The sequence below is a fragment of the Coregonus clupeaformis genome, unplaced genomic scaffold (assembly GCF_020615455.1).
Source record: "Coregonus clupeaformis isolate EN_2021a unplaced genomic scaffold, ASM2061545v1 scaf0132, whole genome shotgun sequence".
Taxonomy (NCBI): domain Eukaryota; kingdom Metazoa; phylum Chordata; class Actinopteri; order Salmoniformes; family Salmonidae; genus Coregonus; species Coregonus clupeaformis.
The window spans coordinates 430,667-445,499 of NW_025533587.1; the positions used below are offsets into that span (position 1 = coordinate 430,667).

At 41.7% G+C, this 14,833-nt stretch overlaps 1 protein-coding gene across 2 annotated transcripts in view; it reads right to left on the minus strand.

The window, feature by feature from the left end:
- LOC121557022 (spondin-1-like) overlaps positions 1-12,915 on the minus strand; it is a 157,769-nt gene extending 144,854 nt beyond the window's left edge. For both annotated transcript variants that reach the window (XM_041870913.2, XM_041870912.2), the window contains exons 1-2: positions 12,263-12,915; positions 11,515-11,621 (exon numbers count right to left, since the gene is read on the minus strand). In XM_041870913.2, the coding sequence (XP_041726847.1) occupies positions 11,515-11,621; positions 12,263-12,497 (342 nt within the window). In that variant the 5' untranslated portion in view covers positions 12,498-12,915. The remainder of the gene's footprint in view (positions 1-11,514; positions 11,622-12,262) is intronic.
- Between the last annotated feature and the right edge of the window lie 1,918 nt (positions 12,916-14,833).

Below are 14,833 nucleotides of genomic sequence, written 5' to 3' on the forward strand. Positions count from 1 at the left end.
ATTATTATTAATCAAGCTTATTATTACATTTTAGCAGACGCTCTTATCCAGAGCGACTTACAGTTAGTGAGTGCATCGATTTTTTCATACTGGTCCCCCGTGGGGATCGAACCCACAACCCTGGCATTGCAAGCGCCATGCTCTACCAACTGAGCTACACGGGACTATTATGTTATCCCGTGGTTATTAAGTTATCAGGTCAGTAGCAACTTCTTTGATGAATAACATAATAACTTCAACCGATCATGTAATAACATCCCAACATCCATGTCTTCATGTATTACTTCCCTTACTTTGATGGACATGGAATAGTCCTAAAAGTGCAAAACCCATCAATCTGGCACTCCAGACAGAATTTGAATGATTTCAAATCTGGATGACACAATGGCAATTGGTGTCAAATTAACATGTTGAGTAAACGTGCCTGAAACCTGGAGACTTGCATTAGCGCCACAAGCTAACACCTTGGCTTCATTTCAGCAGAGGCTATCAAAGTCTTGTCCTGTGCAGAACTAACCCAGTCAGTAGCACCAGTACGCTTCAAGCTCAATCCAACCAGATATTTCTACTATAATACTGTAATGAATACATTACTTTTGTTGTGAAGATTACATATGACTGATGATTAATGTGGTATGAAGGTTGATTAATAATACTGCAACATTCATGAAGGGCTTATGAATGATTTCATAAAGGTGTTATCATTGCATATGTATACCCCCTTTATTATTGTATTTATTATAGTATTTAGTATGTAGTATTACAAACAAACGCATGTACACACACACTCACAGGAACACATAGGCTCAAAATAACACACAAACACACATATTCAGGCAACATTTGATTTAAAAATAAAAGCCTATTGTATAATGGAGACATGTATTTTTGTTGTCACTGTACCCAACACTATGACACACCAAACACAGAACATGCTTGGAGCATAACACGGTCAGCCCTGCCCTTGCCCGTAGCAGGGGGCAAAGTGCCTTACTCATGGCCACCAAGGCAGTAGGGGATAGCTCCTGAAAAGTGATGTACCGTATTTTCCGCACTATAAGGCGCACCGGAGTATAAGCCGCAGCAGCTAAATTGAATGATATTGAATGATGTGTACATATATAAGCCGCACTGGATTATAAACCGCAGGTGTTTTAATGTTTAATTACCATATGTAAGGTTCGTGCACAGAGGGGATTGTCGGGAAAGAGATGGCTGCTTGAGGAAGCTCCCATTTATTAACATTTCAACAAACAAGTTGCATTTTTGCATAATGTATTCAAGTGTTACCATTTAGTGCAATAGTAGCTACAGAACATATACTGTGCTGTGTAAACTGTACTGTATCACATAGCGTTTCAGACACACAAACTTTTCAACTTTCAAACTTAAACAGTGCGCTCCCAGCGCACATACCGGCAGTGATCTACAGCAGTGGTTTTCAACCAGTGGTCCTTGAGGGAGTGCTAGGGGTTCCCCAGCAAAATTAGTTAATAGTGTCACAATCATTTAACCCAGGGGTGTCAAACGTACGGCCCGCGGGCCGGATCAGGCCCGCAAACGGGTTTAATCCGGCCCGCGAGATGATTTTGAAAAAATATATATATATATAAAAATATATATATATATATTTTTGTAAAGTATAAAAATGCGCTGCAATTTTTCTATAAAATAAACTGCTGTTCCAATTGCGTCCACTGGATGGCGCAATAGCAATTGTGTTAAGCAAGCAAACTGTTTATACCGGGGCAGAGCAAGTAGGTCAAGCACGTGCAGCCAATGAGCTACTTTGTTTTGCCCGCGATATTTATTACGGCTTCTACTTTTAACATTATGTGCTTTGGCACCCTCATTGCCCCAATATGTCTCTGTCAAAAAAGAGAAAAGTGGACGCAGAGTGCAGAGTGTTCCAAGAAAAATGGTCATCCTATTTAATCACGGAATTGAATGGGAAAGCTGTATGTTTGGTGTGTTCAGAGCATGTTGCAGTGCTGAAAGAATATAACCTTCGTCGCCACTATGTGAGTCTTCATGCCGACAAATATGACAACTTTCAAGGACAGCGGAGATGAGAGAAGGTGAATGAACTGTTGGCGGGTCTGAAGAAACAGCAGTCTGTGTTTACTCACAGCCGAGACATCAGTGACGCTGCAGTGAAAGCTAGCTACCTCATTGCTAATGAAATCGCAGTGGCTTCAAAACCATTTAGCGAGGGTGAATTTGTAAAAACATGCATGATGAAGGCAGCGGAGATTGTGTGCCCTGAAAAGCGGCAGGCTTTTGCAAATATCAGCCTGACAAGAAACACAGTTGCAGACAGGATTTCCGATCTTTCAGTGGATTTGGACAGCCAGTTGAAGCAAAAGTAAAGTCATTTATTGCGTTTTGGTTGCAATTGATGAAAGCACGGACATTACAGATGTTGCACAACTGGCCATTTTCATCCGCGGAGTTGATGACACATTGACCGTCACCGAGGAGTTCGTGGAGTTGGTGCCGATGACAGATACAACGACAGCAGCTGATATTTTTACCGCACTCGTCGGCGCGCTGGACAGGGTCGGAGTGGACTGGTCCCGCGCTGTCAGCCTGGCTACAGATGGTGCGCCCTCAATGATCGGGAAAAAAGCAGGCGTTGTGACAAAGTTCAGAGAGAAAGTGCAATCTGCAAATGGAGGACGTGATTTTTTGACTTTTCACTGTATTTTGCACCAGGAGGCTTTGTGTTGCAAGTCATTAAAGATGGATAACGTCATGAAGGTGGTCATCCAAACTGTTAATTTCATCCGATCCAGAAGCCTGAATCACCGTCAGTTTGACAGCCTTCTCAGAGAGAAAGACCACATCTATGGCCTGCCATACCACACTGAGGTAAGATGGTTAAGCCGAGGTGCTGTGCTGAGGCGTTTCTTTGATTTACGAGAAGAAATTGAACAGTTCATGGAAGAAAAGGGCAAACCAGTGTTAGAATTTCATTCCGCAGAATGGATGCAGGACCTTGCATTTATGGTGGATGTTACAGAGCACCTGAATAACTTGAACAAACAGCTGCAAAGTTGTCACGCAGTATTATGACAGCATACGTTCTTTCAAGTTGAAGCTGTCATTGTGGGAGACGCAACTTGCCGGTGGTGATGCAGCTCACTTCCCCTGTCTGAAAAATGTGTGCGCGACCCAACATGTGGCAGACATGAAGCAGTTCAAAGATAAAATAACGGGACTGTTACGGGAGTTTGAGCAACGCTTTCAGATTTATGTTTATATGTTTTTATGTTGATGTGCTATTGTTTTTAATTGATTTTATTTTATTTGTATATTTAACCTATTCTTGACTCTGTGGTTCTTGCACTTGTTTGGGGAACAGGATTTCATTATTTTTATCTACATTTCTGCCTGAGAAATGACACCTGATATAGTTCTGTGATCTGTGATATACTTCTGTGAATCACTGAGGCATTGTGTGTTTGTGTGTTCTTTGTCCTCAGAACTTTCAAATAACTTGAGGTGTTTTATGATTAATAGTGATGTTGTGCTTTTGGACACTGTCCTCAGGCTCCAGCTTTATGTTTATATGTTTTTATGTTGATGTGCTATTGTTTTTAATTGATTTTATTTTATTTGTATATTTAACCTATTCTTGACTCTGTGGTTCTTGCACTTGTTTGGGGAACAGGATTTCATTATTTTTATCTACATTTCTGCCTGAGAAATGACACCCTGATATAGTTCTGTGATCTGTGATATACTTCTGTGAATCACTGAGGCATTGTGTGTTTGTGTGTTCTTTGTCCTCAGAACTTTCAAATAACTTGAGGTGTTTTATGATTAATAGTGATGTTGTGCTTTTGGACACTGTCCTCAGGCTCCAGCTTTATGTTTATATGTTTTTATGTTGATGTGCTATTGTTTTTAATTGATTTTATTTTATTTGTATATTTAACCTATTCTTGACTCTGTGGTTCTTGCACTTGTTTGGGGAACAGGATTTCATTATTTGTATCTACATTTTTGCCTAAGAAATGACACCCTGATATAGTTCTGTGATCTGTGAAACAGTTCTGTGAATCACTGAGGCATTGTGTGTTTGTGTGTTCTTTTTCTTTAGAATTTTCAAATAAACTTGACGTGTTTTATGATTAATAGTGATGTTGTACTTGTACTATTTTGGACACACTGTCCTCAGGCTCCAGCTTTATGTTGTATGTTGATCGTATTAAAACAAAGAAAACAATCTGAAGTTGTTGTTTTTAAGTTATATATACCATGATTTTTCTGGTCCGGCCCACTTGGGAATAGATTTTCCTCCATGTGGCCCCTGAGCTAAAATGTGTTTGACACCCCTGATTTAACCACTTAACTTAATTTTTGAAAAACCTTGAAAAAGTGTGCACATCTTTGAATATTTATCTACATTATAGCCTACAGTAGTACCATAACAAAAAACAAAGCTTACAGCGCTTGACGAGGCAATATCAATGGCTAAATTAAATTTGTTTTTTTTTAAAGTGCAAAATAAAGTGCCTGTAACACGACAGTAAGCGCGTAAGCCTAAAGTTGCAGCAACACGGCTGCTTAAAATATACGGTAATCAGCCTACCAGAAAAGTCATTAATCCTCGTCTTCATCTTTTAGGCTAAGGTGCAGTACACGGCTGTAACCAGAAAAGTCAAGTCATTAATCCTCATCTCCGTCTTCTTCCTGCGTACTAAAACCACCAAAGTCCTCATCTTCAGTGTCGGAAACGAACAGGCTCAGGGTGGCTTCGTCAGCCACTCTCCTCTCTCCTTCGTTGTCGCTCTCAAAACCAACGAACTCCTCTTCGTCACTGTCGGAATCGAACAGCAACTGAAGGGCCTCAGCTGTGGCGGCGTCCTCCTCTTCATCACGCAGCAGTCCAGCCTTTCAGAACCCGTTAATGATCGTGGATGTTTTGACAGCCAGATTGACTGCCTTTAACTTAAAAGCTGCATCACATGCATTTCTACGTTTGTTTTCCATAATGAGGGTTTGTGCATGAAAACTTCCTTTGCACAAACTGTCTCGCTCTCGTAATGTTTGTCTGTCTTGCTCTCGTTCTGTCTCTCGTACCACTCTCGGTTCCACTTTTACTTTTGCGCGCTACCTGTCTCACTCTTTTCTGGCCTCCAGCTTTTCCTGCTGGAGCCCGCCGCTTAAAGGTGGGGTGCGCGGACCGGTCATAGAGCCCATAGAGTTAAAGTTGGTGGACTGTAACAACCTGTAAAATCCATAGATTTAGGAGGTCTTCTAGTGGCCGTTAGCTGTAAAAATCCATAGATTAGCCGCACCGTTATATAAGCCGCAGGGTCGAAAAATTGGAAAAAAGGCGCGGCTTATAGTCCGAAAATTACGGGTAGTTGTAATGAGACTTTTTGTAAACTCAGTGCGCTAATGCCTACATTGAAGCTTAGCAGGGTAACACAGTCTTGTGGCCTGCATGAGACCTAGGTTAGACACCAGTCTGTCTCATTGGTGCTGTGACCTGGATAGGTATCTGTGAGGAGGTGAAATGTGGGGTGCAGTGTAACAAAAGTGGTTCAGTAAACCATGCTTGAGGCTATATACATTGTTTGGAGTATGGAATAAAACAATTGTATATTCTGATGTGCTGACGTCCAAGCTCTGTAAGCATTAAATAAAAAAGTTATATTGTTCAATAACATTCAGAATCAGAATCATCTTTATTTGCAAAGACATTTACATATACCCGGAAAATGATTCGGTGAAATATATCGACAAAGAATTTACGAATCTGCACACTATAAAGAGCAAAAAAAAAATACATGCACATACATGCCTTCGTTGAGATGAAAGTTGAACAGCAGTAACCCAGCAAACAGAGGACGTCCTAAAGGACATTCGGCAGCGTTCCCATTATGTCCCTTAAGGGTTTCGGTGTGACGTTATCGCTCTGATGTTCCGAGAACATTCTAAGAACGTCACGTGATGGTCCCAAGGGAACATTCTCTGTTTCCTGTAAGTACCCAGGACCATGTCAGGACCTTTTTAGAACATTCTCAGGAATTTATTTTTACTAGTTCTTAGAACGTTCTCTGGGGGACCTTTGTCTAGTTCCCTGAAAGTTTCCAGGACGTCACTGAGGACCATATCAGGACCTTTTTATGATGTTTTCGGGACGTTCATTTTAATGGTGCTTAGGACGTCGCGTGATGGTCCCAAGGGAAAGTTCTCTGGGGGACCCTTTAAAACGTTTTTAGGACGTTCATGGGGGGTTGTGTCATGGTCACCTGGAGGTATTGTCTAGTTCCCGGTTTGTCCCGGGGACGTCACCGAGGACATTTCTAGAACATTCTTGGGACATTGTGATATGGTCCCCTGGAGGTTTTGTGTAGTTCTCGGTTTGTCCCAGGGACATCCTTGATAAAGTTTTTAGGATGTTCTTGGGATGTTATATGATGGTCCCCTGGAGCATTTGTCTAGTTCCCAGTTGGTCCCGGGTCTTCCCCGAGGACGTATTTAGGATGTTCTTGCGATGATGTGTCATGGTGCTCTGAAGCTACCCTGGACGTTCTTGAAGGTATTTGTCACGTGATTGTCCTAGGTGTCCCAAACTGTTATAAGTAAAGTAATGGAATAGTATGGGGGTTTTAAGGTTAGTGGTACTCTGTTTAGCTAAAACAGTGTAAAAATATTTTAATCAATAACAATATGATTACATTTGACATGATAACTTCAGTACTGCTAAATGGCATATTATTATTATTATTATTATTATTATTATTATTATTATTATTATTATTATTATTATTATTATTATTATTATTATTATTATTATTATTACTGACTTTTCAATATGACCCCACCTGGGATTTAAACTCACAACCTCTGGATTTGGGGCATGCTGATCTTGTGTGTGTGTGTGTGTGTTTGTGTGTGTGTGTGTGTGTGTGTGTGTGTGTGTGTGTGTGTGTGTGTGTGTGTGTGTGTGTGTGTGTGTGTGTGTGTGTGTGTGTGTGTGTGTGTGTGTGTGTGACTAGCATTGCCAAAAGACAAAGAACTGTGAATGGATCAGTAGACAAAACCTCCAGGAGACCATGACACAACGTCACAAAATCATCCTTGGGACAAACCGGGAACTAGACAAAACCTCCAGGCGACCGGGTCAAACTGGGAACTAGAAAAAATCTTCAGGGGACCATGACACAATGTCCCACGAACATCCCCGGGACCAACTGGAAACTAGAAAAAAAACTCTAGGGGACCATGACACAACATCCTGGCGACTTTAGGTGACCATTTTGTGACATCCTAACAATTAATTATTGTTTGCAGCGAAATATTGCAGAAAATTATTTACCGTTCAACATTTTATTAAGTTTATCGGCAAGATATTACATTTAACGGGTGTATTACCCCCCAAAAATGGAAAAATTATTACAAATAGGAAGTTATTACATTTACCGGTGTTTTTACATTTACCGTTGTTACAAGGTGCAAATATAATTTATATAAAGGTCATAAATATAATATAAATTGCAAAAGTTGCACCTCAGCATTATCTGAGCTCAGTATTCATTGATTTATTCATATCACTCAAAGATTTCAGTCAGGTTGTGCGTGACTAGTTTAACAAATGGCTTCATAACATTGTTTGGTTAAAATAGTGTCTGTAAGGGAGGAGTATCAGTCCTCTGGCCCAGCAATCTGGTTATGAAACCTATAAACAACATCTTCTTGGCCAATTCACCTGCTGTGTGTTCTTGGCCTGAAACCTCTGTCTCCCCCAGCCCATCTCACACCACACTAGAACCTGGAGTGCCTAATCAGAGCTGGAGATGTACTACAATATCCCCTGACACCTAAGTGTGAAAACACTCCCTCGATCCCTCCTTCTCCCTCTCTCGCTCCCTCCCTTTTCCAGTCCAGTTGGAGCCGTCTGTGTAGGCTGGGAACGATCTTGGCACTGAACTTGGCCAGATTTGTGTGTGTGTGCACACCGTACATGCATGCATTGCCACATTTCACACACCTGGGCTCTCCCTGACTGGCACAAGGCTCCTTTTCCCATTTTCACACACACTCTCTTTTTCACACACACACACACACACACACACACACACAGGAATAGAGAGGAGGGCCGTAAATAGAGGTATTAGAGGAAGTGAGGTGAGAGTAATCGTGCTTCCTCCAAGATGGTGTGTGAAACAGAACGACTCTGGTAGGAGGGGTCTGAGAGGGGAACAGATTATGTTGGGAGTTCTCTCTCACACACACACACAGAGTGGAGTGGGTGAGAGCCGGCACAGCAGTGTGCAGGATACGGGAGTCCAGAGGGAGCATATGGTGTTGATGTAATTGTTCTGCCAGGTGTGGTTAAGTGTGTTGGCTCTGCTCTGCTCTGCTCTGGGAGAGAGGATATCCGTGCACCTGTATATCATATGTCTGCATCAATACACTCCCTATTCGCTGGCACTGCTGTGCCCCCAGTGACTGATTGGCTGACTGACTCCATATGTCACGCCCTGGCTCTGGGGACTCTTAAATGTTGAGCAAGGGTGTGGAGTTTCTATGTCATATTTTCTATGTTGTGTTTTCTAGATCATGTAGATCTATGTTGGCCAGGGTGGTTCCCAATCAGAGGCAGCTGTAGCTCGTTGTCTCTGATTGGGGACCATACTTAGGCAGCCTGTTTGGCACTAGTCGGTGTGGGATCTTGTTCTGTAAAGGTTTGTTTTGTGTAACCTAGGACTTCACGTATCGTTTGTTTGTTGTTTTGTCGTGTGTTAAGTACTTAAATAAAATGTACGCTTATCACGCTGCGCCTTGGTCCGTCTCGTACGTAAACGGTCGTGACACCATAATATGAATAGGGTATAAAAACCTACTCTGCTTTTGTGAATTTTGAGAGCAGCCTTCTTTTGTTCCTGTGTCATGCAAACTTGAAATACAGTATATTCAAAATGTAATTGACTTACACTGTGGATAAACTTAAATTCTGTTATTAAAGGTTAAGTAAGTAGGAATTTGGTCCACAAATGTACCCACATTTCTATTATATGTAAATAGTTTATGATTAATGAATGCCATAATGTAGTTACTTTGTCAGATACTTCTCTCTATTAGCTGAAATCTTATTTTTTCATAGACATTTTAGCTGTCGGCTAGCTGTTCGGTCCGAACAGATTCACAAAACATGGGAATCTGCCGAACTATGAAGACATTGTCTCCCTCTGAGGCACATGTTGCTAGGCAACCCCCCTGCGCTTGCCTGGGCAGGCCTGCTCCCTACCTGGCTAAAGCCAGTGTGAGAAATGTTCTAACAAACTATTTTTGCTATGAAACTAAATAAATACTGCAATCTGTCCTACAAAACCTTGTTGCTAGATTCATGATAGACAAAGCAAGGATAGTGAACTTAAAAACGTGATGTAGTTTTATTGGAATTTGCAGCTGTTGTTGGTACAGTAAGTAATGAATCTGCTAGCTTCTGATATGACTGACTGCATCTTAAAAGAACGTTACTTTCACCTGAATAACCAAAGGTGATTTAGAAATAAAAAAAAGATTAATGTTGTAATATCTACATTTGCATGTTGTATCATTTCAATGACATACAGTTGAAGTCGGAAGTTTAGATACACTTAGGTTGGAGTCATTAAAGCTCATTTTTTAACCACTCCACACATTTCTTGTTAACAAACTATAGTTTTGGCAAGTCGGTTAGGACATCTACTTTGTGCATTACACAAGTAATTTTTCCAGCAATTGTTTACAGACAGATTATTTCACTTATAACTCAATGTATCACAATTCCAGTGGGTCAGAAGTTCACATACACTAAGTTGACTGTGCCTTTAAACAGCTTGGAAAATTCCAGAAAATTATGTCATGGCATTAGAAGCTTCTGATAGGCTAATTGACATCATTTCAAATCAAATCAAATCAAATCAAATCAAATTTTATTGGTCACATGCGCCGAATACAACAAGTGCAGACATTACAGTGAAATGCTTACTTACAGCCCTTAACCAACAGTGCGTTTATTTTAAACAAAAAAAGTAAGAATAAAACAACAACAAAAAAAAAAAGTGTTGAGAAAAACAAAGAGCAGAAGTAAAATAAAGTGACAGTAGGGAGGCTATATATACAGGGGGGTAACGGTGCAGAGTCAATGTGCGGGGGCACCGGCTAGTTGACTCAATTGGAGGTGTACCTGTGATGTATTTCAAGGCCTACCTTCAATCTCAGTGCCTCGTTGCTTGACATCATGCCAAGACCAGCCAAGACCTCAGAAAAACAATTGTATACCTCCATAGGTCTGGTTCATCCTTGGGAGCAATTTACAAACGCCTGAAGGTACCACGTTCATCTGTACAAACAATAGTACGCAAGTATAAACACCATGGGACCACACAGCCGTCATACCGCTCAGGAAGGAGATGCGTTCTGTCTCCTAGAGATGAACGTACTTTGGTGCGAAAAGTGCAAATCAATCCCAGAACAAAAGCAAAGGACCTTGTGAAGATGCTGGAGGAAACAGGTACAAAGTATCTATATCCACAGCAAAAACAAGTCCTATATTGACATAACTTGAAAGGCCTCTCAGCAAGGAAGAAGCCACTGCTCCAAAACTGCCATAAAAAAGCCTGACTACGGTTTGCAACTGCACATGGGGACAAATATCGTACTTTTTGGAGAAATGTCCTCTGGTCTGATGAAACAAAAATAGAACTGTTTGGCCATAATGAACATCGATATGTTTGGAGGAAAAAGGGGGCAGATTGCAAGCCGAAGAACACCATCCCAACCGTCAAGCACGGGGGTGGCAGCATCATGCTGTGGGGGTGCTTTGCTGCAGGAGGGACTGGTGCACTTCACAAAATAGATGGCATCATGAGGAAGGAAAATTATGTGGATATATTGAAGCAACATCTCAAGACATCAGTCAGGAAGTTAAAGCTTGGTCGCAAATGTGTCTTCCAAATGGACAATGACCCAAGCATACTTCCAACGTTATGGCAAAATGGCTTAAGGACAACAAAGTCAAGGTATTGGAGTGGCCATCACAAAGCCCTGACTTCAATCCTATAGAAAATGTGTGGGCAGAACTGAAAAAGTGTGTGCGAGCAGGAGGCCTAAAAATCTGACTCAGTTACACCAGCTCTGTCAGGAGGAATAGGCTAAAATTTACCCAACTTATTGTGGGAAGCTTGTGGAAGGCTACCCGAAACGTTTGACCCAAGTTAAACAATTTAAAGGCAATGCTACCAAATACTAATTGCGTGTATGTAAACTTCTGACTCACTTTGAATGTGATGAAATAAATAAAAGCTGAAATAAATCATTCTCTCTACTATTATTCGGACATTTCACATTCTTAAAATAAAGTGGTGATCCTAGCTGGCCTAAGACAGGGAATTTTTACTAGGATTTAATGTCAGGAATTGTGAAAAACTGAGTTTAAATGTATTTGGCTAAGGTGAATGTAAACTTCCGACTTCAACTGTATAATGGGCAGTCTCCTTGTTGTCTTACCTGGAAATGTCCAGCATAGTCCTCTTCTTTGTCTCCTTCCCTGCCCTCCCTCAGAGCGATGAGGGTGAAGCCTCTGAAGTAAGCGGGACTGGATGCGTACAGAGTCACTGGGGATCACAAACACACAGTCAGTGAAGAGAACAAACTGATTGGAAACAGATTGATAGGTTTAATAAAGGTATGCAAAATCCTAAAGTACTAACCCTTCTGGATTCGTTCAGTTCCTCATATGAATTATATCTTTATAAGCTATACCAATCAGAAGAGAAATTAGCGCTTCACTTGGTGACACAACTGGCAATTGCTGTCCTTATTAGTGTCATTATCATTACTGTACTGATATACAGTAGCTTCCCTGAGATAATGTGTTTGAATAAAACTGTGATGTGATGAGTGATTGAGCCAAAATTAGACTTTGTTAGACTAATTAATCAAAATGTTATCTATAATGACCAATGAGTTTGCAGGTAGAGTTACCAAAAATGAAGTTAGACCATCAAAAGTTAAACAGACGCCTATGAAGTTACAGTATGAGGGCATTCTGGTCTGTGTCCAACTCCTCTTTCCACAAGAGAGTGTGACTTGTCATAACCCAGCTCTGACTTCTAGGCTATCACTTCCTTATAAATGATCACAATACTGGTCCTTGTCTTCACATGAGCTAAACACAAAAGAGAAATAGTGTAAAGGCAAAAAATACCCTATTGTGTGTCAGACAATGTGCGCGCAAAAGGACGCAATACACTACCTCTGTAAGTGCTCCCAGGCTGATAATTTTCTGGGTCCCCCTCGACTCGGAGCCGAAACTCATTGTAGCCTTCCTTCCGAGTTCCCTGAGCCCGTAATATCCGACTACAATACCCGTCTGACTTCCCAGCTCTCTCCGAGGGCTCCTCCGTGAAGGCAAACCCGGCGTTGCACAGCGCAGTGGAGATAAAACACTGTAACAGCAGAATGCACAGAAATATTCCCGCTCCTGCCATCGTGAAGCGGCAGCTCTCGCTCCAGCTGATGCGAGCAAAGGTGGTGAAATACGAGTGAGGTTCAAGGAAGGAAAAAACGCTTGCTTCACCACTCAAAACTCCAGGAATAGACTAAACTTGGCAATTGATAAGACTCCCCTCACTCGGGATACGAGGTAGCTGTCTCCGCTATTAAGGTAAATCCATCCTGGAGAGAGAGAGTGCAGAGAAAGAATAGCCTACGATGTGCACTCGCTCTTGCAGAATCGCACACTGATTTGTTGAAGAGCAGCTGATGATCAGTGAGTCTAGTGTTTGCTTAACTGAGCGCGAGAGCCTACACAGGGTCAGGGGAAATAGCGGAGCAGTGTAGAGCGTAGCGCGGCTGTCTCCAAGGCACCGACGCAGGCTATGAGCCCAACGACCTAAATGCACCTAGCCAACAGACTGGAAACAGACATTTCTATCAATGGCTGCAGTGATGGAGGGACGCGTTTGACATTCTAGCTGGAACCCGCCTGTGTGTTTGCTCAGCCGCGGACCCCCCCTTAGCCGCACAGACACAGACAAATGCTGAAATAGTAATTAATAATGCATGCTAAACGGTCCTCTTTATGCCCCCCTCTTTATGTTAGGTTAGACCATACCCATGGAGCCTCAGTGAACTTTCATCTTCCATATATGGTAGAGGTATACTGGAGCAATAAGTAATCCAGCTTTTAAATTATTTTATTCGAAATTAAAATGATCTCTCTCTCCCCCTCTCAGCCCCCTCCACACACACACATGCACGCACACACACTCTCCTCTGCCCCTCTCATTATATTCAAGTAGGGTATAGTCTCTTGTTTACCCCCTTTCTTTCTACCTTCTGCCTCTCCCTCTCTAGCTCCCTCGCTTCTGAGCCCTTGGATATATGAGAGAAAAAAAGAGCCTTGCTTGGACATGGGACATAAGCAGTGTGTGCTAGTGATGTTGTAGACCTATACTTTATCTCAGCACTTTATTAATATGTTTGATTACTAAGCGTCATACTACTAAGCTTCATACTAAGGTACATACTTGATTAAATCCATCTTAATGGAGGTTTACAAGAAACAATACCTCCATTCCAGGAGGGGAAAAAGTCTAAGAATTGCGTATTTTCTCGATTAGCGTTTTGAAACAGGTGTGGAAGTTGTTTTCTCAGATGTGTAACAAGAAACAAGTCGGCTACGAAACGATAAACAGGAAGTGTTGGTGCAATCACACGTTTTCATTTATACTTTATCTAACCTGTGAGAGGTATGCTACTTCATCTTCTGTAACATTGTTTCAAAGTTCTTCCGCGCTTTATTTCAGTCTTCAAAGGAATACGCAGGCGGAAGATGAGAATATAAAAGCCTGCGGATCCGTCCAATGGATGCGGACAGACACGGCGCGCTGGGCGCGTTTATCGTTGGGATGACAGCTAGATGGATGGCGGGGGAAATGCAAGCAGAGCGGGGAAGGCCGGGGATAGCGGGGCAACACACCAGCAGGTGTCATGAAAGCCTCCACTGCGGTCCCAACTCGGGTTGAAACTTTTGAATCCGCCTCTCGTCCTCCTACAACGCAACCACAGAGTAGACTATATAAAACTGCAGATAAAGGCAGCGTCGAGGGGATAAGCAGAGAAGTCAGGCTTTTACTGTGCTGAAAATAACATTTATTTTTTATTTTTTATCAGCATGCTTGTCTCTGCTCCTGTTCCTTCTTGTTTGGGGTGGGAAGGGTTGACACTGACTGAGAAAATGCCTTCAGTTATCTCAGCAAGGAAACGAATAATGAGGCAGCTTACAGTTTGCACATAGGTTGTGGTCATATCATGCACATTTTCCCAGACTAAAAGTGCCTTGATTAAAGATATTTGAAGAAGGCAATTCAAAGCAATGCATACATTTATTTATCTCGCCTTTGATCCTATATGTAGCCTACAGGCAGGTCCATAATTATTGGCACCCTTGATAAAGTTCATAAGAGCAAAAAAGACTGTATCAAATAAATTATACAAATGCTGAGCTATATTATATGCTAATTATTATATTATTTTATACTAATACAATTGCTCAGAGAAAGAGGTTTTAGGGGTCAAGTGTATTGGCACCCCTATTTTCAATACTCTAGCACCCTCCCCTTGCAAGAGTCTTTTTCAACAATAAAAAAAAGAGATTGGAGAACACTTTGGGAAGGATCTTAGACCACCATTCCTCCATACATATTATTTCCAGATTCTTGATATCCTTTGGTCTTATGGACTGCCCTCTTCAATTCAATCCACAGGTTTTCAATGGGGTTCAAGTCCGGAGACTGAGATGGCCATTGCAAAATGTTGATTT